The sequence below is a fragment of the Phalacrocorax aristotelis genome, chromosome 2, assembly GCF_949628215.1.
Source record: "Phalacrocorax aristotelis chromosome 2, bGulAri2.1, whole genome shotgun sequence".
Lineage (NCBI taxonomy): Eukaryota > Metazoa > Chordata > Aves > Suliformes > Phalacrocoracidae > Phalacrocorax > Phalacrocorax aristotelis.
Genome location: NC_134277.1, coordinates 94,675,948 through 94,703,334, shown reverse-complemented (window position 1 = coordinate 94,703,334; position 27,387 = coordinate 94,675,948). Strand labels below are relative to the sequence as shown.

Here is a 27,387-nt window from a genome sequence, read left to right as displayed (position 1 = left end):
TTTTAGTTCTTCTATTTCATCCTTGTTTGATTAGCTGCCAAGCAGTTTCAACCCCCAGCAGTTGTCTGGACTAGAATATGCAAACCAAAGAGAACCTCTGCATTCATTAGGATCACATCTGAACAATACTGAAACAGAAAAACACACTCCAACTCAGTTACAAGTAAAATATAAGTTTGTAAGGAAATAATGAATGCAGCATCACCAGCCATATCTCAATAATATTCATGTCTTGCTTACGCTCTGTTCACTGTTTCAAAGGGCATAGAGAGAAAATGACTAGAAACAAATGGCTTCAGTAATAAACTCCTGATCTATTTGCCTTGGCAGTGGACAGGCTCTAAAGGGTATCAGCAAGGACTAGGTGATGCCATAAGAGAACAAACAGACTGAGATAGTTTGGAAAAAAGCAGAAGAGAAGCATGGTACTCAAGAACAAAAAAAAGTGTCAACTATGCTCTTAGCCTTTTTCAGAACAAAGGAATATAAAATTGAAAGAAATACAAAACTGTTTAAAAGTGAGCCTTAAATACAGTATATAATGGGCCAATAAAGCTCATAATTGGAGTTCAAAGCTTAGAGATCAAATGCAGTTAAATACTTCTAGGAATAGGAAGGCTAATTTCTTGTAATTAAGAGCATATAAAATATGTATGCTTCAAGACATCAGCCATCCAACATCTATTATTTAAAATGGTCCATTAGGGTGGTACTCAAGTATCCCTCTAAACCATCTGGTATTAGCTACTGTAGACTGCTACCATAGTTAACGCTGTCTTCTATGCACAAAAGAACCACTATGTACCTGTACTTTGCTATAAGTATAAAAGCTCATATAAACTGAACCACTTGAGGCCTTTGTTCCCAGTGCTTGCTTCCAACATTTTTTAAAAGCATTTGAATGGCCAAAATTAACCACAAATAGCCCTCCTGATAGGTAACGTGGGTCAAACCCACTAAGACTGGACATGATTTTCTGCAGCACTTAACTAAACTTACAGACGTCTAGCTTGTTGATTCCAAATGGATTTGCTTGCAGGGAAGATGCTGGGAATATCCACAGCCACCTACAAGGCCAAACATACATGGCACCTTTACATACCTAAATGACATCATCAGCCATGTTGGCATTTGGCAAAGTGATCTATGCTAAAAGTAACCACAAGAAAGGTGATGTAACTGCTGGACAGCAGACTAGGGTACACACACGAGGCTACCGGCTCTAAAGTTGACAATCTACCTTGTGACAGGGTGGGGTTTCGTTGTGATGCAACTGGGCCCCGAGCTGTATAAACAGCCCAGGAGTAGGTGGTTGGAAGTGTCTGATGCTGACTTGCCACCAAAGCCAATCTATTATGGAAGAACAAACCCTTAGCTATCTGAGGGTGAGGAAGGGGAAACCACTGTGGACATCTTTTGAAGACTAAGCTGTCAAAATTATTTTAGAAATTCCTAAGTGGACTGGGGGGATTTAGCCCGTAGGAGTATGCCCTTAGGAGCTGGCCTAGACTGCACACAGCTCTCTGGTTCCAAATTAATTGTTGTAACATTTTGTACCATAGATAAGCCTTGATAACCATTCGAGTGAATTCAAGCATTCTTCACAGCTGCCTGTAGCAAAATAATTTGGAATACCCTATCACATACACATACATCCTGAAGCTGTACGGACTAGTTGGCTAGGTATTTCCCAGAAGGTGCAGGAACACCATACTTGCACCTCACAAAACTAGGGACTTCCCAACTCTGTGATGGAAAACTGTACTTTGCGGAAAAAAAAACCCAAACCAAAAAAAACACAAAACACCACACAAATAAAACCCACCCAATACAATAAACACACCAATCTATGTTTTAGGGTGGAATGAGAATGTGGATGTGGTTTATGAAGGAAGCCTGGCTGCACACATAGGAGACACCTTTTAGTATTAAAGTTGAAGAGTTTGAAGGTTTTACATGGAGAAACATGCCCAATACTTGCAGTTTGGAACAAAGCTAGGAGTAAATTTAAAGCAGTGGGAAGAGTCACACCTCCCACAGCAGAACGAACCCTACGGTGGTAAACCCACAGTCAAACAGCAAGGTTTTGGCACATTCAGAAAGAGCAAATGTTCTCCCAAGCCATAGATCAAGGCATTTGTCACAAGCTCATCCCTCCTCTCCAAACATGGTCTTTTGGTACTTGCTGTGTTCTTGAAAGTCTGGAAACAAAAGTATATTCTTTCTTCTGACATGAGAATTAATTATATACTACCATATGCTAGAAAAAGTATCATGTTAACTAATAACAATGATTAAAATAGGTTTCCTTTCCACAAAGTAGCTTTCTTCTCATTAAAAAGTATCTGGCTCAAAATGTAAAATTCTCCTCTCTGATTAAAACCGCATACATTTTAAGCATGCATTTGAGTAGGATGGGGAGAGACAGGTGTCTCTCACTTTCCATATTCCCTCTATGATCACAATACTCTTTTCACTGACTAAAAAAGAAAAAACCAAAACAAAAAAAAAACACCAGTAGCACAGCCCTGAAACACAGAAACAAGCAAGCAACATATTCAAGAAAAAAAAAAAAAGCCGTTACTCTCTCTCCCAAGTACCAATTTTATTATGAACTACAGCAAGAACTAATTTATTTTCAGTATGGGCTTAACCGCTATTATACCACAAACACATAACTGAACTTTACCTCAGAGCTGAAGCTATTCATCCTTCCAGTTTCATTCACTATGGACAAATGCCTCACATAGCGCTCACACTCCAGTGAGAGTAAGCTACAATCAAAAACTCTGAAATACGAAGCACAAACCTCTGTTTTATTCATGGTACTTTTGTTTGCCAATTAGTTTGAAAGCAATTCTTACAGTGGGAGGAGCAGCTTGACTTGGTTAAGCTGCTGTCTTATACTACACAGTAAAAGGACAGAGGCAAAACCTTCTGTAAAAAGAAGGGCATAAAAACAATTGCAGTTTGTGAAACATCACGGTCTTTGGTGCCGTTCTAACCTCACAATGTATATACCGGTGAAACTTTATCAGCTCCACAGGGATGATGTCATCTTCTCCAACAGTGTGTCAGTGAAATAAGAAACAGGTCCTTTCAACATGCAAAAAGGCCCAAACCTTTTGTTTGGTTTTCAGTGCTCAAACCCTCCCTGTTGATAAACTAACCCTACTCTACTTAAAAGGGGGAGGAAAAAAAAGGACTGAGCATTGGAGATGCATTCAGAAGGCAATCCATGAAAGAGGAAAGAGTTTTGAAATTCTCCACAGGCGCTTTGCTGTTGTAGTTGGTTGGTGCACGGCCATGGCAACCCTGCATGCCCCAGGGCATCCCTGTGGCCATGGAGACCCACGATTCTCCTGCCTCTGATCCCTCTGGCTGAGCTTTCGCTTCCTAGGACAGGGGAATTAAGAATGTTGCAAGAGGCAACATTCAAGCCCATCCTGGCAATGGTCCAAAGGAAAAAACCCAAACAAAACACAAGCCAACAACAAAGATCCACAGATTGGAAAATTGCTGACAACCTAAGCAGTAGGAAGTTTCTGATTATCCAAATGCCATTGTGAAGCCCAATTAAAAAGAAAACAGCAGCTATGGTTGTTCAGCTTGGCCAGGCAAGGAATAGCCGACTCAATCATCCTAAAGCCAGAGAGGAATGCACCTTTTTGTCATGCATAAAGAAGGTTCAAAGTAAGAAATTAAAAATATGCTTTTCCCCTCCACAAAAGAAAAAAAAAAAATCACAAAACGTTTTCTCTAAGCATTACTTTAGTGCAAAGAGCAACTCTGCACATAACAAGACATTCCTACTCTTTCTTCCTTTTTTGAAAATGATACTTTAATTTCTACAGCAGCGGTATTTCAGGTTGGGGTTGTGTCCTTTTTTCTGAAGCATTTCATTGCTCTTTGCTGGTAGAGCAAACGTCCTGGTAGCTTTTATGTTTAAATACATGCTTCAAACAGTTTTCAGGTTATTTGGGTTTAGACAGAGAAATAAGCCCCAGATGTTTCACTGAGAAGGTTTTCCACCAGGAAATTCATGGCCCTTCCAGATGTCTCGGATATCTAATAGTCCCAAATTATTTTTCCTACACAACAGCCATGACTATTTTCTTTCCAACAAGTTGCTTATGTGATTATTGTCAAAGTATCCAAAGGTTATGGGTGCAGACTGCACCAGTTGGATTTAGGATCATTTAACAGAGTGAACAGGAATTAAGTCTTCCTAGTTCTTGCATCTTAGAAGTATTTTGCATATTCTCTATCCTTGCTTGGCATAGTAAGGCAAGCAAAATTCGACAGAATTAATACAATTCTTAAAATGACATGAAGTAGGTCATAACAAGGGCTTGTTTCCATTTCTGTAAGCCTTGTAAAATACTATTTTGAGTGGACAGTCTTGCTATAGCTTTGGTGATATGAAGATCTATGAAATATCTGTTAGGTAATAAGAGGCAGAATCCTGATGTTTATAATTTTTCAGTAGCCAGTGTCATGCATCTGTCTGCTTTTCCTCATCAAGAAGTAACTTTCCAATGTCTTGTAGGCAATCACCGTTGCCTCTTTCTCCCCACCAGCACAGGGACTAGCTACCTTTGCTAACATTGTCTCTGTGCCACAGTTATCAGCCATCTTCTCTCTCAAATCGTTTAGTGTGTTAACATGATCCAGTTAAGCTATCAGCAAGCGTTCCTGACATTCAGGCCTGAGAGCTCCTGCTTCTATTTCAGACCCACGTAAAGGCTCACATACCCATCTAAGAAAAGAATACTGTGCAGCTTTGTCTTCTGCTTATTTTAGACTTTTTTCCTCAGAGGGTGGCACAAAAATTCTAAGCAACACTGGAAACAGGTACGTGACTGGGTTCACAGGTTTATTTAACATACTCCTGTCTGTTTATTCTGGCGGCAACACCTCCCGCTCCTCATAGCTATACAGACATAATTCCCAAAGAAAATACTGGGACTGCACATGGCCACCTGTAGGGACAGCTTCTGTGCACACAGATATCTCAGACTGCAAATACACTTTATTAGAAAATACCAAACAGGAAAAGATGAGGCTCCTGATTTGTGGGGAGCAAACAAAAAAAGTAAGTGTTCTCCCTCACTAGAATGAGTCTGATCTCATCATAATCATGGCTATACATTGACTTCTCATTCTCACCATAAGCCCAGCTCTTCCACAAATCTACAGAATCATCTTCAATACCTCCTGCGCGTCAGAGCAAAGTAGAAAGCTCTGGCAACCTCGCTTACAAGGATCTGTTCAGAGTATGTAATTTTGTTCAGCGCTAAAGGCAGTTTGTTCTTGTTTCAATTAGCTGTTTTCCCTTGAAACATACTGAAGATATTCAGAGAAAATATATCACTGAGTTAAAGATTATTTTTTTAATAGAATAATTGTAAGTAGTATATCTTGAACTGCACTAGCAAAAAATTTAAACATCTTGACTTTATGTTCATTGGGGCATGAAATACTTCTAGTACAAGAATGAAACCTATGATATTTCTTTTTACTCTCTTTTCCATTCAGACATAAGGTTTATGATATGAAATCACACTATGTTTATAATAAGAAATTGCACTGATAAGTACTCTGGATGAGTAACTGCAAGCCCTATGCACCAATAGAAAAGTTAATACACGCAATTCATTTGCCCTGACTGCCCTTTCAGAACCATATGAAAATATTGATTACTAGTGAATAAATATAGTCCTTCTTTAGAAACAACTTATTAAATAATTGGGGTAGGGGGTTGTAAACAGCCTATGGTATAGATCTGCAGTCAATTTCTACTATACTTTGCAATTGTTATGTAAGTGGTAACCTTGTCCTGACACTGGAGGGGGAACAACAACAAAGTTCAGCATTGCATACAAAAGCCAGCAAGTGACAGACAGAAATCCTGCGAGCAAAGCTTTGCTATTTAAGCTTATGCAGGATCTCTCAACCCCAGCATTAGGCTCCTCCATTAGCTTTGGCAATGCTTGTTTTCCTGTCTGTAGTAGACGACGGGAGCAAAGATCCTCCTACAGTGTTTGCGATCTTGGCCACCGCAGGCACTGGATCCTAAGTTTCAGGACCTTGCCTGGTCTCTGCCTGCCTCCCTCCTCCTACCCCTTTGCTACACTCAACCTGGAAAGATGGCCTGTGACCACAGGCCCCCAAAACGCCAAAAAAGCTGAGGTTAGTGGGTCCTGGCACAGGCAGTCACTGTTCCAAACTCATCCTTCACATCCCCAGTCTCACCATGGGCTGCCTGGGCAGAGGCCAGAGCAGCAACCACCTCAGCCTCTGTTAGGCAACAAACTGGGAGTGAGAAACAGTGCCAGGCTATACAGGCGCAGCTGCCCGCTCTCCTCCAGACAGCTGTCAGCAAGGGGAAGGAGACAGCCCACACCACAAGGGTGTAAGGCCACATCAAGCTAATAAGACCTACACTTTTGTTTGGGTGGTTTTTGATTCTTTTGAATTTTTGCAGACTTGCTTCATTAGCTTGAGTTTTGATTTAACACCTGATGTGGTCCCCAGCGACCTGCTGTCAACTCTTACAGGAGAAGCGGTTAGAGGCTGGCCTGTGCTACAACCAGCAAGACCTACAGCCCCTCGGGTGAACTAAAGCATTAGTGGCTTAAAGATTTCAGCCACTGTGCATATGCAGCAACTTTTTTATCCCAACAGTACTGAGATGGTCAGATTTTAAAGGTATTTGTGCACCTTAATGGCCCTGTAAGGTGTGGGGGGAGTAGGGTCCCCTGCTAGGCAAAGGCAACCATCCAAGCAAGGGTGACAGAAACAGTTCTCAGTCACTCAGTTTGATGAGACACCAAACCAGACAACTGAATCCATAAAAAAAAAAAAAAAAAAAAAAAAAACAAACAACAAAGCTTACATAGCTTTAGGTCATAGAGGGTCACGTCGCAGAAAGGCATATAAGAACACCTCAGCATATAAATGAAAACACAACATGTCAGGGGCTGAGCCAGGCGTCCCTCCTTCCCTCTCGCTACAGCCTTGGTTGGAATTCAGCATTAGATGACACAAGTCACACCTGAGAAGAGTGATACATTTAACACAAAATATTCAAGAGATTCTTTTCCCCGGGTCATAGATCTTTTTGGGACACTGTGATCATCTCCCAAAGAGTGGAATCAAGTCATTCAGTAATTTCCATTCCTGAAGGGTTAGCCCCCATTGCTGAACTATGGTGTCATAATAACAAGCTGATGCTTCTTTGCCTGCGAAAGACATAGTGGTTGCGGAAACCTCAACAGGATGCTAAGAGAAAGGAATCTATATTCATTACTGTCTATGGTTAAACTTGTGCTGAAAGTACTTCTGGTTTACAAACCACTCTGCCAAGTTACCCTTAAACATGTTAAGCTTCACACAGCTCTATAATCTCTGGTAACATTTTGTTTGCTTGCAAACCTAAAACAATATAAAAAATGCAACAAGTTCCATGCAAAGCCTGTAGCAGTTGCTGGCTGACTGTTACACGAGCCTCAACGATGGCTTGTGACACAACAGCCATTCCAATACCAAGTAGGGTGTAATTTTTTTCCCAGGAAGTAATAAAAGCAGAACTATCCAGTTCAACAGACAAGTACAAACGAGAAGCTCTTTAGTCTTATATTATGAAGACTGAAAAATTTGACAGCATGATCAAAGCACACTAATGAAGGTGTAACAGACAATAAAAGTACATAATCACAAGAAAAAGCAGGATAAAGGATGTATATTAGCTGTGCTCAAAAGACACTAAGTGTCCATTCAGTAATCAAATATTTACAATGTTGTAAAGTGCCACCTTAGTTTTGGATAATAAGATAATTACTGTAATTTATACAAGGATAGTGTTACCACAGAAATTTATTGCTTAAGCCACTGCTTCACTATAAAAGATCTCTTGGAAAAATAAGGTTTAAGAGTCCAGCTGAGCTGCATGTTAAGGCCATACTCATGGCCCACTGCATCCACTTCAGATGACTCAAACTTCCAAGAAAAATGCCTCCTCTGACCCATAACTAGAAAATCTCAGTGGCAATGGCTAAGTAACTAGGAAAATGGCTTCCAAGTACCAGCCATCCACCACCATGCTACAGAGACACACAGAAAAATACCAGAATCACTTATTGTAAGGTCTGGTCTGTAGTCCAAGTATTAGCCAGCACTGTGTCATCAAGAGCATAGAGAAAATATCCTTGCCTCTGACAACCACCAACTACAATCTGGTAAGACAGACTAAAATTAATTAAAAATATATTTGCATTGAGAGCACCTTACACATCAAGGCAGTCTCTCACTACATATGCCAACACGGTGTGTTCCTTCAGCAACAAGTATTTTTGCAAGCAAATCTCTTCCCATCATTCATTCTCTATGGTCTCTCCCAAAAACTGAGGGTGGCTCAAAAGATCTTGTTTCCAAATCAAATGTTAAGATTAATGCAATATTTTTATTTAGGTTCCCATTTATATGTTCCTTCTTTACTTTCTTCCAATTTAAGCAACTTAAATCACTAAGTTTAAAAACCAGTGTACATTTTTGCTTGAGTTCCTACTCATTAACATGATTCCAAATATCACTAGCGTTCTAACAGGAAACAACTGTTAAAGGGCTCCCAAGTCCATTTTAAAAAGCACATCCCAAAGGCGAGTCTCATTAACACCTTCCCTGGGTGAACTATGCCATTCAACGTGCCAAAACTAGGGTGATCGCAGCCTGTGTCGTATTGTCAAACACTGCCACTGTCCTGTACGTTGAATTTCTATTTTTAATACAAATGTGGAATAGTCCACTCACACACAACAGTGACAATGCTCTCTTGAGAGGTCAGAAACAGACATATAGGTCCCTTCAGGCAAAGGAGGAGACCAAATATTGGTAAAAGCTCCATTTCCAAATCAACTGCTTAAGCAGGTATTGACATCACTATCTTGACAAATTCTGTAAAACCTTTCATCCCCAAAACTTTTCCAACAAATGTTCAATTAACTGCTTTCAAGTACGTGAGGTTTACACTTGAGAAAAAGTTGTTCATCTAGATACAGTTTTATTGCACTAGCTGGGCACTTTTACTACATTGAACTAGTATATTAAAACCATAACTTAAACATGTTTCATCTAAGATACATTAAAAAGACAGTTTTCCTCACAGCAAATTTAGACACTTGCTGCTATGACACCAAGGAGACTGAGACATCAGTATTTTTCCTCCAGACCAATAAAACAGCTGGATGCCGATTCATTTGTGAAATGAGTTGTGGAAGTTTTCTCAGGGGCTGTCTCAGGTATAACACTTATTTTAGGGAAGCTGGAAAGACTTAATAGTTTTTGTTCCAAGCAAGAGACATGCTTTTTAACCTTATTTCCCTTACAGAAGCTTGAAGAATTTAAAGACAGCAAAATAATTCTCCTGCCCCAAAATCATAAAATAACAGAGTAAGTACAAACCTATTTTCTCCTAGACAAGAACAAAAACAAGGTGCCAATAAAAGTTTGCTCATCAGCTTAGTACTTTGTTTTGCTTTGTACAGCTTTAGAAGACTATGCTAAGGCACAATAAAACACCCAAAGGAGAACTGCATAAACAAAACGTTAACACAAAAATCTGCCGGCAGCAACACTGGTATTTAAACTTCATGCCAATCTTGCCATTAGGAGACATTCCGCTGAAGAGCTTCTCCTGCAATCCCAGGCGCCGCTCTCCTCTGCCCGCCCACCCACCCGCTCCTGCGCCCAAAGAGCTGACGGCCCACGCTCCAAAACCTCTTGAGTTTCTGGGAAGAAGGAATGGCTGTTGTCCAAGAGTTAATACAGGAAAGAGAATATTTGTTTTGCATTCCCCATTCTGCCACAAATGTACATATGCGTCCAAGGGCAAGGTAGGCTTTGTCTGTATTACAAGGGGTTTATTTGTTTTCTCCTTTTGCCCCAGTGTAGTAGCTCTACCAGTTCTATCCATCCGTGTATAAGGGCTTGAAAGCTTTAAATCTCCTCAACCTCAAACTGACGCACTTCACTCAGTGACCTCAAAAAGATTACAAGTCCGATTTATGCTACCCAGTTCAAGCATCTCTGCAACTAACAGTACATGCTTCCTATCCATTACTAACGTGGGCATGAGTATACAAGGCTTTCAATATTAGGTTTTAATACACAGTTTAAATGTGATTTATTACTAGCTTATCTTTTTGTTAAAAATGCAGGTTACGGAAGCACCCTTTTCAAGACAGGCCTCCAGAAATTACTTCTGAGAATCAAGAAACTACAATACTACTATTTCCAGGTTTCAAATAGTCACTTTTCTTGAAAAACTACAGCCTCTCTCCGGGCTAATATTCTTCCACTATTACCTAAAATGGAAGAAAGAAGTAGGCCCCGGTTACTTGAGACAGTTGTCCCATGCATAAAATATCCATCACCATGGTTTCATCCATCAAGAGTAACAAAGTAATTATCATCAATGGCCAAAATCTGTCTCCTTGAGGACACTGGCTCACAGTGATCCACAAACCACTGAGCTTGCAGCTCTGGCTACAGAGCACGGGCTGCAATACTAAAAAACAGCGAGGGGAAAGGTAGGAAGGAGAGATGGCACAAACACTGCTTCACTACATGGGCCTTTGTAATTGCCCAAACACCACGATGTGTTTGTATAAGCATTCTGTGCCTGGGGATGTGTGCTGGCCTCCCTTCTCCACAGCAAAAACAAACTGAACAAAGTAATTAGCTTCAGAGCATCTGATTAAGGAAATAGGTTTTTCCATTTCCATTAGTAGCTTATAAATGTGGATGCTAACATAAGCGCCACTCAGGTCATCGCCCAGTGGTGACAGCTTCACCGTGAAGCCAAAATGGGTTCCACTGCAACAGCACATGAGAGCTAATTCCCTGGCAGGACAGGCACAAGGTTACCAACTGTGCTGTCACAGGCTATGGCAAGAACACTCATGCCCAATCACTCATACTTCCCTGAGCAGCTAGTTACAATTTCTCACAATGAATCCTATCAATATTTAACAGAGATATCAAAAAATAAACAGGGGTTTCAGTTTGCTAGAACAGACTCTCCTGCAAAATGTCTTGACATAACACCTATTCACAAAGTTACAACTCACAGTCTACAAGAGATACTAAATTTGGCTAACAATCTGCTCTCAATTGTATTCCTGTTTCTGGGCCAGGAAAACTTTACAGACCTTCCCTCTCTTTTTTTCTTCTCGTGTACAATCACCCCAACTCCAGACTTCGGTTGTCTTAGGAATCTGCCTTCAGAAAGAACTCAAACCATACAAATTATAAGTAGCCACATGGAAATGCAGCATTAGATCAGTCACTTTTATTTAAAACGTTCAAACAGCCAGCCTGTTAAAGAGTAACACGCAAGCATGACTTCAACTTCAATATTAACCTCCCATGACTCACCTATGGAACACACTTCAGTCTTGACTTGACTTGCTTAGAAAAAATGGACAAACAACACGAGAAAACGAAGGTAGGTATAACATTGCTTTGATTGCATCCACATATATACACAATCGCCCAGGAAAGTAATCATTTTACAGTAACTGTAGTTTATTTTCCCTTCCCCGATTTTAACATCTAACACAGAAACTGAGTACTTGGCAGCCTGCATCCCACACCAGTACCTTCAGGAGAATTCACTGAGGAAAAAGGGTTTTTTCATTTGAATATTTCTCCAAACTATATTTTATGAGTTGGTGCTTAATTATCTCTGAGATTTAGATTACTGTTTTTATGTCAAGAAATCTAATTTGGTGGATGAAGAACATGAGAGCATAATTTTAATCAATCTCCCTTGAGACTTCTTAAAATAACACTAGCTGATGACTACTCACGAGATAGCAAGCTATTCTCCCCTCGTCAGCTGCATGTATCTTTCTGAAATATTTCCTGGAATCAGTGACAAACCGTAACAACATAAAGGAAGTAAATAGACCTCAGCTTACACTTCACTGAAAAATATTTCTAATCTCCATTTTGTCACTCAAATCACACCTAGCCATAATGATTTCCAAATGCTATGGTCTATTACCAGTGACTTTCCCACAGAAGCAACATGAATCTAAAGAATGGTTTTAAGGCAAGACCATTCTTTCAGCAGCCTACCAGAACTATTGAAGAATTTAACACAGTAGGTCACTTATGTGAGGTGTAACCATACTAGCCAACTTCATCAAGCTAAGGAAATACTTTATCCAACCATAGAATCCTCGAAGTCGCTGGACAGCATTCTGCCTATTGCCTTTGTCAACTTCTGATTATGTCATATTACCAACAGCCAAAGCAGAGCACAACTGATAGCAAACAGCACGTCCAAGTAAAGCCTATTTTTAGCCTGCAATTCAATCAGTACTCTTACAACAGCTAGGATTAAAGCCCAAGACAGCCACGCTGCTGTATATAGGCCAATGCAATTACATGTTGAAACATGTTGAAAGAACGTGATGGTAAACTGGAGTCAAAGTTGGGAGGAGCAGCACTAGACAGACAGTTGCTCTGTGCTAGTGGACGCCTTTACTGGCGGAGCACACGCTCACCTCTCACCCGTCTTGATTAATAGTTCACAAAGGAAAACGTTAAAACAAATAACAGTTTTATTCCAATTCCTTTCAATATAATTTAGCACTCATGAAAGACAGACAACATTTTGGCAACCCTGAAAAATCAATATCTTTTTACCTTCATTGGCAGTTGTTCAGATGACTTAGCTTTGTCAACGCTAAAATAGCGCACTTCAATCCTCGCCTGAAAATACCGCCAATGAGGAGACAACTCAGTCCTCACCCTGCGTGCTCCTGAACTTCTGTGCTGAGGTAGTAGTTACAGGCCCTGTTTTGAAACAGCATTTGCAAGGACACTTTTAAATATCTGCCTTTTGTAATACTCAAAATAATAAAAACATTTTAAAATTTCTTTTCTTCAAGCCAATAAATTTTATACATTGTTAACTCTTAATTAAAAATGTTAACCTGTTGCTGTCTTTTTAATCTTCAGGAGTCACATTTTCAGGCTTTTCCCCTGCAACTATACAGTCTTTTTAAAAAAACAACAACAAAACACTAATCTTGCTGTGTAACAGACAGCTTCAGACTTAGGGCCTAATGTTTTGATAGTCTCAAAACAAAACAAAAAAAAAAAAACAGTGACACCACAATGCCATCACTTATCCTCTAGGATATAGCTAAATGATACATCAAACTGGAATGACTTTCATACACTAAAACTGGAGCTGAATACTAACTAATGAGATGGGGAAGAGTAAGGCTGTGTTTCATTACCAGTTTCCCAGGACCATTAATCTTTTTTGATAGAGCTTCTGAAAACTAGCCTAAGTAGCATTCTCTTCCTCTTCATCTTTGTACAGATGAACATTAGCAGATGTTTAATTCAGACCCCTTGATGAGAGAGAAAGACTACAAGGAACACGTACGAGTTCTGAAGACTTTCAAGCTCAACATGCGGACAAATTAAGGCATATCTCATTAGCAAAGAGAGAATATCTGCATCTTGAGATAATGCTCTCCACTATCACAAGCTTCCAGACTTCAAGCTTAGTACAGGTGGTTGTTCTTCCAAAGGGCATTTTTTTTTGAGTACTGATCACTTCTCTTCAGCAAGTGAAATAAAAGCAACGGAAAAACTGAGCTCTGAGAATCTGAATAGGAAGTTCAGAAACTCCAAGACATGGGCATACCCTAGGTTTAGCATGAATTCACATTCATAACTGTGGTGGCTTTTTTTGTCCACATTTCAAAGCCAAGCAAAAAATGTCCATCAAGAAGACAGGAAACCTAAAAGCATAATTAAGTAGCATCTGAACAGAGAAACACAGCCTGTGTCTCAGAAACTATACTCCTTTACCTTCGTAAAGATCAGGATTTTCTTCCACCACTTCCCCCCACAACATTCAGCTTCATCAGAAAAATGGCTCATTTTCCTTCTTAAGCCAAAATTCAGTCTAGAAGAAGCTTAACTACAGTAACATACACATAAGGCAAAATAATACTCAGTAAAACCACCATACAGTAGCTGAAGCAATACTGCAGACAAGTTAACTTTTTAATTAGGCTAAAAAAATAGCAACAATTCAGCTCAGCATCTAACCAAGAACACACTACCATCTATACAGCAAGTATAACAAATCCAAATGCATTACTTTCAATAACTCAAGCTGACTTCTACTCAAAAATGTGGAAAGAAGACATAAACAAGCAAACATAACAAGGAGTACTACTATATAAAATGAAGGCTGCATAAGACAGGAAGGGAATGCTTGGGTGACAGGCAAACAAAACAGTGGATACTAAATCCAGAAGAGTTGTACTTATTTCTGTCTTGCGGCTGTACAAGGCAGAAAGGTCTCATGTATTGTAATCAAACCAGAACAAAAAATTCACAGTAAAATGAGGATCCTTCAACTGTGACAGGCAACGATCATTGCAATACATTTATCATTTAGAATACTAACACAGGTTAAATCAGCCACGTCTTCCTGAAATAAAATACTATGTTTTACTTATATCCTGCTTTTCCACTTGTGAATAAAGCCTGCCTACTTTACTGGCAGTCACTGGAGAGTTACAGGCCATCTGCATTTATAAGAGAAGCTTGACTCAACTGGTAGCATGAAAGAAAGAATGATGAAAACAAGGAAGAAACATGTGTAGAGACTGAAAAGCACAAATAGTGCAATTTGCCCTAGCAGCACCTTTTCTTCCTCAAGCACAGTTTTTCAAAAAATACCCATTTTCAAATCGTATTACTGTTTCCTATAAAGATACGTAAAGGAAGGAGTTAGACAAAATGTGCCTCATGAGAGAAACTTTTGAAATTCAGAAGGCACTATCCTTAGAGACCAACACACTTTCATAACCAGAAACAGGTGTCTGAGTCTGCAGCTCACCTCCTTTCCTTTGCACTCACCAGTATAAGGCTTCTTAGTCCTTTCACCCTTTTGAAAGTGACCAAGTTTAAAAAAATAAACAAAATTTAAAAAAAAAACACCAATTCACAAAGAAAATCCCACAAATTCAGTTATTTTTGGTAGGCAATGGTCAGCCGCAGAGGCCCTCACTGCCTGTGAGACATGGCAGCACAGATAAACCTCACAGTTTCAAGAATCTCTCCTCTCTTCCAAGGGCCATATGAAGTAGCACCATTTTCTTTTTCCACCTTGCTTCTTAGTCCCTCTTCTTCTCCAGCTGCTCATTGCCTTTAATTGCTCAGGCCCTGCAGGATTGCTACACTTCTCAGGTGCAAGGAATAAAGCTCAACATGTATCCTTAATTCTCTGCCTGGCAAACCTGGGAAGGTCTCCCCCACCAGAGACAAAGGTCACACTCCAGTAATAAACAGCCAAGTGTTTGAGTACTAAAAGTCTATCCCACAGCTACAACAGGGTCATCACTGGTGCTTTGGAGAAAATTCAGAACTTCTGTTCCACCCTGACAAAAACCAGGCACCAGTCCCCATTTGGTATTTCGCTAGCTCAGATGAGATTCCTATTGGTATCCTGATTGCATGCCTTGCTATTATTCTCTCTCCTTGCAAACCTTGCTGTATAATAGCCTCACAGTAACGAAGTAAGAAAACAGACAGGACATGCTTTTTCAGCCAGCCTTACCTTGCATATGACCCTCGGATGAGCAAACTAACTGGCACAGCTATAAGAGCTGCAGCTGCTTTCTTTGCCAGCCCCCAAATCGTGGCAGGTGGTTCACAATGAACATGCTGAGCAGCCCCACCAGAGAAGGGTCAGGAGCTTCATCTTCTCCTTGCTGGTAACAGAGCCATCAGAAAAAGCTAGACACAAAATCCCCAGGCAGCTCACCAGCAGCTGAAGCAGCTACTTTACCTGTGAAGCTGTTACATGTGGTGGCAATAGTATATTTACAATTCTAAAGAAAATACTTATTTTCTCAATTTTACTTACAAAGGTTGAAGGGTTCATTAGTAAATCTGAGGCAACTAGCTTCAGAGAACAGCGCTGAAATGTCTTGAAGTTTTATTTTTGAATCAACATCAATGTTACTTAACCAAGATGAAGGCATGACTTACTTTCTTTCCTAAACAGGGAAATACAGGCTATCTGTAACTGCATTTTATTCCAGCGTAATCATGCATGCTGTATGCAGGAGGGACACTGTATTGCTTTATCTATATCAACAGAGTTAAAGTAATACAACTGGTTTATGAACACAAAGCACAAGATACAGCTTATTATTTTTGTGGCTGACCACCATAAAGCTTCAAACCATACACACCCCTCCACTACTGCATGTAATCACATGTACCTGACTTGACTTTGTATTAAATGTTATTTACGCAGCTTTTTCTCATCTTCCTGTCAAGAGCTTAAGTGTTAGTAAACACAAGGCAACACTGTCCAAGTCTAATTTTTCCAAGTATATATACTTTGCTTTAAAAACCAGCCTAGAACTATGACTAAAAGGAGACAAAGCTGCTTTTTCAGTCGCCCCACTCATTGCTATTCAGCCTACTGAGCACTATCATGTAAAATTATGACTGACAGGACCAAAAGATTAATAATGCCCTTATTTAGCAATAGTGCCTAGGCATCCAGGATCAAAATTAGTCATTTTCCAGGACTTTGTAATTCAAATAAATACTCACAGATTGGATAGAGGGTCAGTTTAGAAGTGTGAGTACTAAAGTCAAGTAGTCATACTGAAAGTAAAGAAAAAGGACTAACCCTTTTTCTTTTTTTTTTTTTTCATTTTTAAAGCATTCTTAAAATGCCGGGAATGACAGAATTACTTCTTTTTAAGTGTTTGGAATTGGAAACGGCCGTGCATTTTTTAATATATATGTGTTAAGCTGATGAGATGTGGGAAGTTAACTTTCAAGTCTCACTCACCTATACTTCAATAGTTTCATATGCCAGATGCTTGCAGATGTTTCTAGGTAGCTGGGCCTACTAGAGAGCTCACTGCTACTTTTATCCCAACTTGTTCCTCTGCTAAAAATATATAACAACATTCCTTGCTGTCTTATTAATAACTGTAATACAATATAAAGCTAATATTCATATAATGCAATCCAGGTGACGTGGAAAGTGATGACAGAGGTGTAGTAGGCGGCACTCTTTCCTCTGAGCTGGTAATGAAGTAATATCTTAGCACACGGGTACAGCCCACTGAAGCACTGTTTACCAAAGAAGGTGTGTAGCCCCAGCCCAGATCACTTGGGGTCACTGAAAAATACATGCCACTTTTTGAAATAGTAGAGGTACCAGACTGTCCTGGCTGAATTCTGGTGAGAGAAGTGGACTGTAAAACCACGTAGCATTGTCATAGGTGGTGATGTGATGGATGGGTAACTTACAGCCCAACTGCCTTGTATACAGTTGCACAAGGGTTGTAATACTCATCCTGACAACGCAGTGAGTGAGATCAAACAGAAGGAAAAGGGACTTTCATTTAGACCCTAATTCCTCATGAGGTAGGATGGCAGTGCAAGCGCTGGAAAAAGAAAACTCTTCCTGAAAGATTTTAGAACTTTTGTTCTTATTTGGGACAACACAGGACGAAGAGGAGATCGCAACATACCAGGTCCCACATCTTTCTTTGACCAGTCCTCCACGAACATGGATATGGACCGAAGTTGTCTTAGTCTCTTGCTAACTGAAGCCATTAGCAATCTTCATACAACAATTTTGGAAGAATGGAGGTATCTACAATTGATTTTGAAAGAAAACATCAAAATTTGTAACTGCAAGTACCAGACTTGAGGTATAAAAACAGCATGGTCTTACTTCTTCCTATTATCTCCTTTGTTTGATTACAAACCTCCAGTAATCACATGGCGATGCTAGTTTCCAGAGGCTGCATCTGATCAATCTGTGATTTCAAAAATGTAGTGGTACCCTGAGAACTACCAGCACATTTGCTCCCATCAGTCTTGACACCGAGCTCTACAAAGACTGTTCAGCTACAAGCAGCCAAACTGAGACACTTGCAAGAATGAATTGTCAAATTCGGGAACTAGAACTCTGGGATAGGTCTGCTCCCCTGCTTTTACAATATGGCTTTTAAGTCTACATCAAACATCTGAACTAAACTATAACTTGCTGGAACTATAACTTGTCAGAAGAACGTTGCAAGAACTTCAAAGACCTCTTGCACTGAACTGCCAGAGATAAAGCCCACCATTTGACAGTTACTTTGTATCTGCTCCTTTGAAGGCCCACACCGCAGAGGACAATAAGGTGCTGGAGACTGGGCAGCTTTTCACAGTTGTGCTTTTGGGTGGGTGTTTGCACTCCCCCAGAAGAGTGTGTTTCACACTCTGATGCAGCTTGTGCTTTCAAGTCAGAACACAGAGCTAGATTTTATCCCCTCTGCCCCCATACATACTTCCCTGGAAAATTCAAGCACACACAACCACTACAGGGTCAATCTCTTGAAGCACAGGGTTTTGTCAGCTTCAGAAATACTTGGCTAAATCCAGAACACTTTGGAAACCTGTTGGAAATAATCATTGTGTTAAATCCCCTCAACAGATGAGAAAGGGCTGACATCCGCCTGCCTCAGGGGAAATATGAAAGATCTAGGCATCTTAGAATCACAGAATCATTTAGGCCAGAAAAAAAACCTTTAAGATCATGAAGTCTGTTGACAGTCCTCAACTAAAATATTCCCCAGTCCTCAGCAGCAACACTTGCTGAAGATATCAGCCAGTTTCCCCTGCCTGTGGGCTCATTTTCCCTGGGCAGTTTCCATCTTCTAGTCTTCAGCTCCCATGAAGAGCGTAACAACCAACCCAAAAATGTTCTCTTCAGAGAACGGCTGCTCTATTCACTGCTACCTCCAGAAGGATCAGGATCCAAACCATCCTCTCTTCTTCCACTCCTGCCTAGCCTCTGTGCACCAAGGCATTTCTTAATGCCACTGTGCTTCAAGGAAACCCAGGGAAAAGGAGCCAGTTGGTAGGTTTTCTGCTCTCAGAAAGCCTGAGATTAATGCCAGGATATAGCCTGGCACTGAGTTCAATGCCAGAGCTGCGCTCCATGCCAGGACAGAGCCCAATGGAACAGCCCCTGCTATCAGTTTACATCACACCATGCCCCAGAGTCAGCCGTGGCTTTAATCTAGGGCTAAATCACAGCAGCTGAAGACGGAAATCTGGATGGTTTCTTTATGAATGAAACTCCTGAATCCCTCTAGTGCTCATTTGATTTATTTTCTTATACCACTGTTTTTTGAATGACACTGTTTCTAATTACAAATTATTGGAAGAGATTTAAACACAGAAGTTGCCTCCAGTTTTCTCAGAGGGAACAGGAGGTCAAAATAACGATCCTTATAGCACTATATCTCCCCTTTACACCATGACCACCAGTACACCATACACACTGTGAGATTATTTTGCTTTTCCATTACTACACAAAGTATTTCAATTACATTTTCTTGATAAATTAGACAGTGTGATATTATTGTAAACATGTATTTCCTACAGAGCTGCCCCAACACTGAACAGTACTGTGGGATGTGAAAACAGAATATGGCAAAATACTCAGCATGCTGTAATTATGAATAAGTTGTAATGAAGAAGATCTCTAAAAAAAGCATACCACTTGACATCGGCCATGTGTATATATCCACTCTCCTGAACGATCCTGTGTCAGCAAGTCATAAGTATCAAGTAACTCAAAGCAATTCAAAACCAACAAACCCAAAGTACCAAATTAGATTCAAAGTGCGTTATTGGCACTGGGCCTGAGCCACAAATTTAGATCCAGTTCTGAATTTTCCCAAGGTTCACAGAAATGGGCAAGAGAGACATCTGAATTCAGAGTCCAGACTAGATCCAGTTCTTGTTCATACAGCAGACATTAAGAGAAACCTAAAATCCACAGAAACAAAGCAGTAAAACCCAAATCCAAAATGGCACTTTGGGCAGCTAAATCAATATAAGCAATCCACAAAACCTCTGCAATGTGGCTTAGTTACTCAGCAAGAATCTGTATATGTGGCTAAAAATACCATAACAGAACTTGTGGTACTTCACTGCACAGGCAACTAAGATGGTGTGTCACCATCTAGCACCAAGGCACCTGAAACCGCGAGGGATACCCAAGGCAAGTGGCTCCTGACAGCAATCTCCTGCCCCGTGGGGGTTCAGTTCAGCACATGACCACCAGGTTGGGCACGCCTGCCACACACACAAGGCAGAACCGAGCGCAACCGAGGGTACAGCAAGCTGCTTCATCCAGAGATACAGCTGTAGGGAAAGATGCGTGCACAGAGAGAAGCAGGGGAAAAGGGGTGAGGGAGGAGGTTACAATTAGGCACTGAACTGCAAGTGAAAGGAGGATTGCAGACACCTTTCTTCTCTGTCTTCCCTATCAACTGGTTTAGGTGCTCCAATTCATCCAAATACTTGATGCATTCAGGGCGGTAAAGCCCATCCTAGCCAGTGTTCATGGAACTCAGTCACCTAACTTTGCTGTGCTCCTCCACAAGGATCTAAAAACATTGCCACTCAGAAGATACTTTATAGTTCTAGCCTTGCTTCCGGACTCAAGTATACTTGAAATTTGAAGAGAAATAGTAGTAAAACCAACATATGAAATCAAGAGTTGTACTTCCAAAGAACTGGACTAAAGAAACCCTGCCCTTTGGAGTCAAACTATAACATTTGTTGGTTACCAAAAAACTACTAATGACATACTATGACAGGTCAGAATGTCAAAGCAAATTGTTTTCTTAATAACTGTTTACAATATTTAATTTACAATGACTTGCAATATACAAGTTATTTCATTAACTACAAAAATATTGTTGTCACTACAAATTTCAGCTCAGCAATGGCGAAATCTGACACCCACTGAAGTGAGCTGGATTCCCGCTACTGACTTCACTCTCTCAAGTACCTCCCACAGAAGTACATCGTCTGCAAAGAGATGTACAAACCAGCCGGCGATTTGAAGGAAGCAAGATGGCACCTCTGTTCAGAGAATAAGTGAATATTCATACAAGTCAAAGATGATGACTTAAAAACCGCTGAAAGAAAACTAGCATCAATCATTTGAACTCGCTAGCAAAAAGGCCAACAGTTTATAAGATTTCAGTAATAATTTAGGCATCAGCAATACTATGTGAGTTATAAACTCCTAAGTCTGTTTCAGAATATTTTGCTCTAGTCACCATCAAGATACTAAATGGACCACCAATCCATTAGCTCACTAATTTTCAAAGTAATCAATCAAGCCTCAAATGTGTCAACGTGAACCGACACCGGAATTTCAACCTATGCTCTGCTTTGACAGATCCTCTGATATCACAGAGTTTGTCCTCATCTCTGGGAGAAATGGAGCAAGATCCTCCTTGGTCAATTAATGTGGTGATCTTCTAGAGACCAGGTGAACATCGTCTTGAGGAACAGCTGCAGAAAGAATATCCCCACCTCCAAAAAAGAAAACAGAAAGCCTGTCTTTAAAAAGCGACACAAATCAGTTGGTTCTACAAAAGTCACACATATAAAGATGCAAAACCAAACACAGAAAGGTTACGCTAACTGCAAGCGCACACAAAGAACTAAGCTTTCAGTATAACCAGTAAAGTTAAACAAGTCTAATCAACTTTTTTTTTTTCCTTCTTCTTCTTTGTAGAAGCTAAGAGAAGGCCAACAGACATAATTAAGATGCTCTAGGAACAGATCCTGGTTATGCAAATACAAAGGTAACTGTAACCATGTAAGCAGATTTCAATGAGCTTGCCCACATCATTACAACAGCAGAAACAAACTGTTTGCAGAAGCCAGAACCTCAGATTAACAAGTCCCTGGGCCAGGACTTGCCTTTAGCAGAGCAGCTGTCTTTCAAGAGCCAGGTTTACAGCACCTCTACAGCTTTAGACCATCTTTCATCCAAAGCCTGCAAGTTCAGTTTCCAAACATTTAATTAAACTTGAGAAACATGCTGCACACTGAAACACAGGGCAGGAATTAAATGTATAGACGTAGCCATGGATTTTGGGTAGCTCCTAAGACGCTGAAATGGGGAGGGCAGGGGGCAGTTAGTATAGGGTTATTAAAAATATGCCAGGACAGTATTAACAGGAAAATAAAAGCAAAACACAACACACTGGAATACCCTTGAAAATGAGGATGAATTAACTGTAAATCCAGATTTTAAATTATCTCTTTGTTTGCTTCATTAGGTGTCGGAATCCCTCCTGCCCTTCTTTTAATTAGCTATGACTCCAAAAAAAGCCTCCCCTGAAAACAATGGGACCAGTCTCTGAATTGGGGACGACTAAGCACATGAAAACAGAATTGACCCAGCGCACCAAGAGCTTCCAAAGGTTTTGTGCGTTAGGCAGAGCTCTGTTCACTGGATGCTGTATCCTTGGCAACTATTATGCGCGAAACCGTTCTACAAATGCAAAACTTCTGCCTGCTCCAAGAGCTTTTCTCTGAAATACTTTTATGGGGTTGTGGATATCCTTAAATCTAAGGGCACACACAGCCCTTTGTCATCTTCCCGCAAGTTCCCAAGAGCAAGATAGAATACAACAAGTGATGTTAAGAGAGTATTTTCCTCCCACTTCATCAGAGAGCAAATAAAAGTTTTACAACTTTTACTTTGTTTTCTTCTGGGAAGAAAAAAAGCAGCGGGCATTTTTCCTTTTTAGTTCTGTGTGCTCTGCAGAACTAACGTGCAGATACAAGATAATATTGAAAGGACATTATTATTATGTCAATCAATGGCATTCCTTTGAAAACTGAAAATTCAAGGATCATGCCCGGGTGCCCGACTTCAAGGGCAGAACTACAGATGCCAGCATACGTATTAGAAGAAGTATGCAAGAAGAGATAGGTAAGATTTGACGAGGGCCGTGGCAGTAACACGCTGCGGCTCTTCCAAGAGGGGCCAGTAATACCAATTGTTTCAAGGGCAGCAGACACGCAGCTATTTTTACCAAAGCCCTGCTGTAACCGCCTGGCTCATTAAACCTCACCACAGCAAGGCTCGGATCCTGCCTGCGCGACCCTGCTCCTCGCAGCCAGGCTGTCCTGAAACAACACGTTATTCCTCAGTACCCCCAGGCAGTCAGAGGCCGCTAGCAAAGGACGGGCATGTAGTATTTGATACCCAACTAGGGCTTCCGTTTGGTGGGGTTGGTTGGGTTTTTTCGGTCTTGATGAAAGCGTACAGCAGCTACAGCTAAAGCAGAGGCGGCAGCTGCCCTTGGAGGCGTCTGGGAACACCCGAGAGCAGCGGAGGAGTCCCTCCGGCGCCCCCCGGGCCCCTCCCCAGGACTTAGGGAAATATTTGTACTGTCGGGGCGAGGGACGCGGGAGCCGCCGGGGCTGGCAGCCCCTCCGCCGGGGCCGGGGGCCGCCCGCCGCCTTTCGGCCCCTCTCCCCCGCTGTCGGGCTCCCGCGGGGAGGCGGCTGCCTCTCGCCCGGTGTCCCCCCAGCCTCCCCCCGTACCTTCTGCGGGGCGCGGAGGAGGCGGTGCACCCCGGCCAGCTGGGTGGCGAGCGGGATGTCCTCCCGGAAGGTGTACAGCGGCGGCCGGGTGGGCTCGGGGAAGTTGGTGCTGTTGAAGGGGTCGGTGTCATCCAGCAGCTGCACCCGGCACACCAGCGTGGCCATGGCGCATCCATCCACCGCCGCCGCGGCGGCCGGGCGCGGGCGGGGGCACCCCCAAGTCACCGGCACCGAGGCGCTCCGTGCGTGCCCGCCGTCGGCTGGGAGCGGCACTCCCCTCCCGGCCGCAGTCCCCCCGCCGCAGGCCGGCCGGCAGCCTCCCGGCTCCACCGAGCGAGCGCCGGCCGCCTCACAGCCGCCGCGCCCCGGGGAGGCGGCCCATGGCCCCTTCCCCGCCGGGATCCACGAGTGTGGGCGCGTTTCAGGCCGAGAAAGGAGGCGGCGCCGGAGCCGCGGGGCGCGGGCAGAGCAGCGGCGACGGCAGCGGCGGCAGCAGCAGCAGCAGCTCCCCCATGCCCGGCCGCTGCGCGCCGAGCGGGCAGCGGGACTGCCGCGGCCGGCACAGGCAGCCGGCGGCGGCGGGCGGAGGGCGGCCAGCGCCCCCCCGCGGCCGCCGGCGGCGCCGCCCTCCCCCCGGCCTGGGGAGACCTCGGGAGGGAAGGAGGGAGGGAGGGGGAGTCTGCCCGGGATACCCCGCCTCCGCCGGGCCAGGCGGAGCGGGGAGCGAAGGCGAGGGGGTGCCGCTAGCCGCTCCCCTCTCGGGGCCGAAAGACAGTCACCTCAGGGCGGGATAACGGTCGCCGGCCGGGAGGGCAGCGGCGGCCCCGGGCACCGCGACGCGGCAGGGCCTTTCGGGGGGGAGCGAGTGGAGAGGGGGCCGCCGAGCCTCCCCGCCGTGAGGCGGAGGGGCAGAGGGCGCGGGCAGGGCCAGCCCCTCACGGGGCGGCAGGGGCGCTGGGCCCCCTCCCCTTAGACGTGCGCCTGTGTTGATCTCGGTCTTGCTGTCACGAACATCCCGAGAGTCCTAAAGCTTTAGTGTAATATTCACCCAGTTCAAAAACGAAGCTTTAAATAATACCTGCTTCAAAAAAAAAATTTAGAAACGGACCTGAAACCTAGGTATTCGACCAAGATTATCAGATGGGTTTCTCTCTATTCGTAAAAACCCTCTGCTATTAGGGTTGTACGTACCTGGGGTTCGTTTGGTTTCCCCAGGCGTATGGCCCCGGCCGTCTCCCTACCCCGGACAGGAGACGTGCCCGGAGCTGCCTGGCTTCACCCCTCGGCTGTCCTCCCGCCTTAGGCCCGCTCGTTGGGGATGACAGGGATGAAGTGCCAAGCGCCCAGGGCAGGCACAGAGCACAGTGTCGCGCTCTTCCAGTTGGGTCCGCACCGTCCTGCCAAGCCTGCAGCCTCACCTGTGGGGATTGACGGTGCACGTGCCCTGGTCTTCACTCTCGGGGGCATGGTGTGTAGGAGAAGGACCATGAAATACAGGTGAAATACAGAGAACAAAGTGTCCCACCGTCCTGCGGGAATGGCTATGTTTCCACAGGAAAAGCAAGTAGAAACATAGAACTGTAGAATCTTAGAATGGTTCAGTTTGGAAAGGGTCTTTAGAGGCCATCTAGTCCAACCCCCCACACACACTGAGCAGGGACATCTTCAACTAGATCAGGTTGCTCAGAGCCCCGTCCAACCTGGCCTTGAATGTTTCCAGGGATGGGGCATCCACCACCTCTCTGGGCAACCCGTTCCAGAGTTTCACCACCCTCATAGTAAAAAAATGTCTTCCTTATATGCAGCCTAAATCTACCCTCCTTTAGTTTAAAACCGAAGTACCCAAGGGGATGTGCTGTACTTTACGACCGTGGTTCATGACTGCCTGTCCTTTCATCCCTCGTGGAGGTGGCTGTAGGACAAGAGCTGTAGCACTGTGAGAAACAGGGAGTTTATCACAAATGTGTCTTAAGCAAGAAAGCATGACCTCTAGGTCATTGTGTTTGCAAGAAGCAACTGTTTCCTCCCAAAATGATTACTGGTTTGGGAGTATTTGTCAGTGCTGGGACAAAAGGGGATTTCTGTCCACATGTGGTCTGTCCTGTTTCCGTTATTCTTTGGACTAACTTGTCATGATTCGGTTTTGCCAGCAGTTATGCATATTTTCAGAAAAAAGCATCTAGCATAAAGACTGCTAAAATCAAGAAGGAACTGAAAACTCAGAACCTATCTTGCCATTTCAGATATTTCACCGCTGATGTTATATCCGCTTCTTTTCTTTTCCCTCAGCTTGGACAAGAAAAAGGGCCTGTGGGTTGCCTCGCCCCATTTCTCACCACCACCTCTCAGCTGTGATTCTCCTGCACCATTGGAAGTTATACGTGGTGAAGTCCTGATTTTGAGCTTTGTTTCTAAGCTATTTAAAATTTGTATTTCACAAAGAAATATATTTTTGTGTCTGCTTTAGTAACAACAATTTAGTTTCTAGAGAACACATACCAGAAGGATGGGATGTGATCCAGAGAGACCTGGACAAGCTGGAGAGGTGGGCCTGTGAGAACCTCATGAGGTTCAACAAGGCCAAGTGCAAGGCCCTCCACCTGGGTCAGGGCAACCCCCAGTATCAATACAGGCTGGGGGATGAAGGGATTGAGAGCAGCCCTGTGGAGAAGGACTTGGCAGTACCGGTGGATGAAAAGCTGGACATGAGCCAACAATGTGCGCTTGCTGCCCAGAAGGCCAACTGTGTCCTGGGCTGCATCAAAAGCAACGTGGCCAGCAGGTCGAGGGAGGTGATTCTGCCGCTCTGCTCTGCTCTGGTGAGACCCCACCTGCAGTGCATCCAGCTCTGGAGCCCTCAGCACAGGAAGGACATGGAATTGTTGGAGCGGGTCCAGAGGAGGGCCACAAATTTGGTCAGAGGGCTGGAGCACCTGTCCTGTGAGGACAGACTGAGAGAGTTGGTGTTGTTCAGCCTGGAGAAGAGAAGGCTGTGGGGAGACCTTATTGTGGCCTTCCAGTACTTAAAGGGGGACTGTAGGAAGGATGGAGGCACTCTCTTTAGCAAGGCCTGGTGTGACAGGACAAGGGGTAATGGTTTTAAACTAGAGGAGGGTAGATTTAGACTGCATATAAGGAAGACATTTTTTACAATGAGGGTGGTGAAACACAGGAACAGGTTGTCCAGAGAGGTGGTGGATGCCCCATCCCTGGAAACATTCAAGGCCAGGTTGGACGGGGCTCTGAGCAACCTGATCTAGTTGAAGATGTCCCTGCTCAGTGTGTGGGGGGGGTTGGACTGGATGGCCTCTAAACGTCCCTTCTAAACCAAACCATTCTATGATTCTATGAAAAGAATATTGCTGCACATCTTTCTGCTTATTTATGTTGTGCATTTTTATGACCATGTAAAGTTAAGGTAAAACAGGATATTTTGGTTCTGTTAATCATAATTTACTTAATTACCATTTATACTGAACTTCCATTTTTGTAAAACAAATTTGTACATTTGCTGCTAATCAATCAAAGGTGGCACAATATTGCTGTTCTTGTTATTCATTGGATTAATCCTGACTTTTGCTAAATTATTATATGACACTTATCTCATTGCAGAGGCATTAATACTTGGAGGGCAGTTTTATATAAATCATGTAAGCCAAGATTTTGTATAGAGCCTGTGTGACAGCATCGGCTCTCTTAATACTAGAAAACTAAAACAAAGGATAAGTGCAGGCCTTGGAGCCAACAGAGATCAGATAGCTCTAAGGCTCAACATCAAATCATCTAGCCGCAGACTCTAAATCCCATAAGGAAAAATTAGACATTGTATGTTATGATCTTCAACTAGATTTCCAAATACAAGTGGCCAGTGGAGATATGTTTTATGATCAGGCT

At 42.9% G+C, this 27,387-nt stretch overlaps 1 protein-coding gene across 6 annotated transcripts in view; it reads right to left on the bottom strand.

The window, feature by feature from the left end:
- The window catches only part of FHOD3 (formin homology 2 domain containing 3), a 407,821-nt gene extending 383,797 nt beyond the window's left edge, over positions 1–24,024 (bottom strand). For 4 of the 6 annotated variants that reach the window (XM_075084392.1, XM_075084394.1, XM_075084395.1 and 1 more), the window contains exon 1: positions 23,494–23,779. In XM_075084392.1, coding sequence (XP_074940493.1) covers positions 23,494–23,658 — 165 coding nt within the window. In that variant the 5' untranslated portion in view covers positions 23,659–23,779. Of the gene's footprint in view, positions 1–23,493 lie in introns of all 6 variants that reach the window. The other 2 variants (XM_075084393.1, XM_075084397.1) reach the window with 2 other exon arrangements.
- Positions 24,025–27,387: the final 3,363 nt, after the last annotated feature.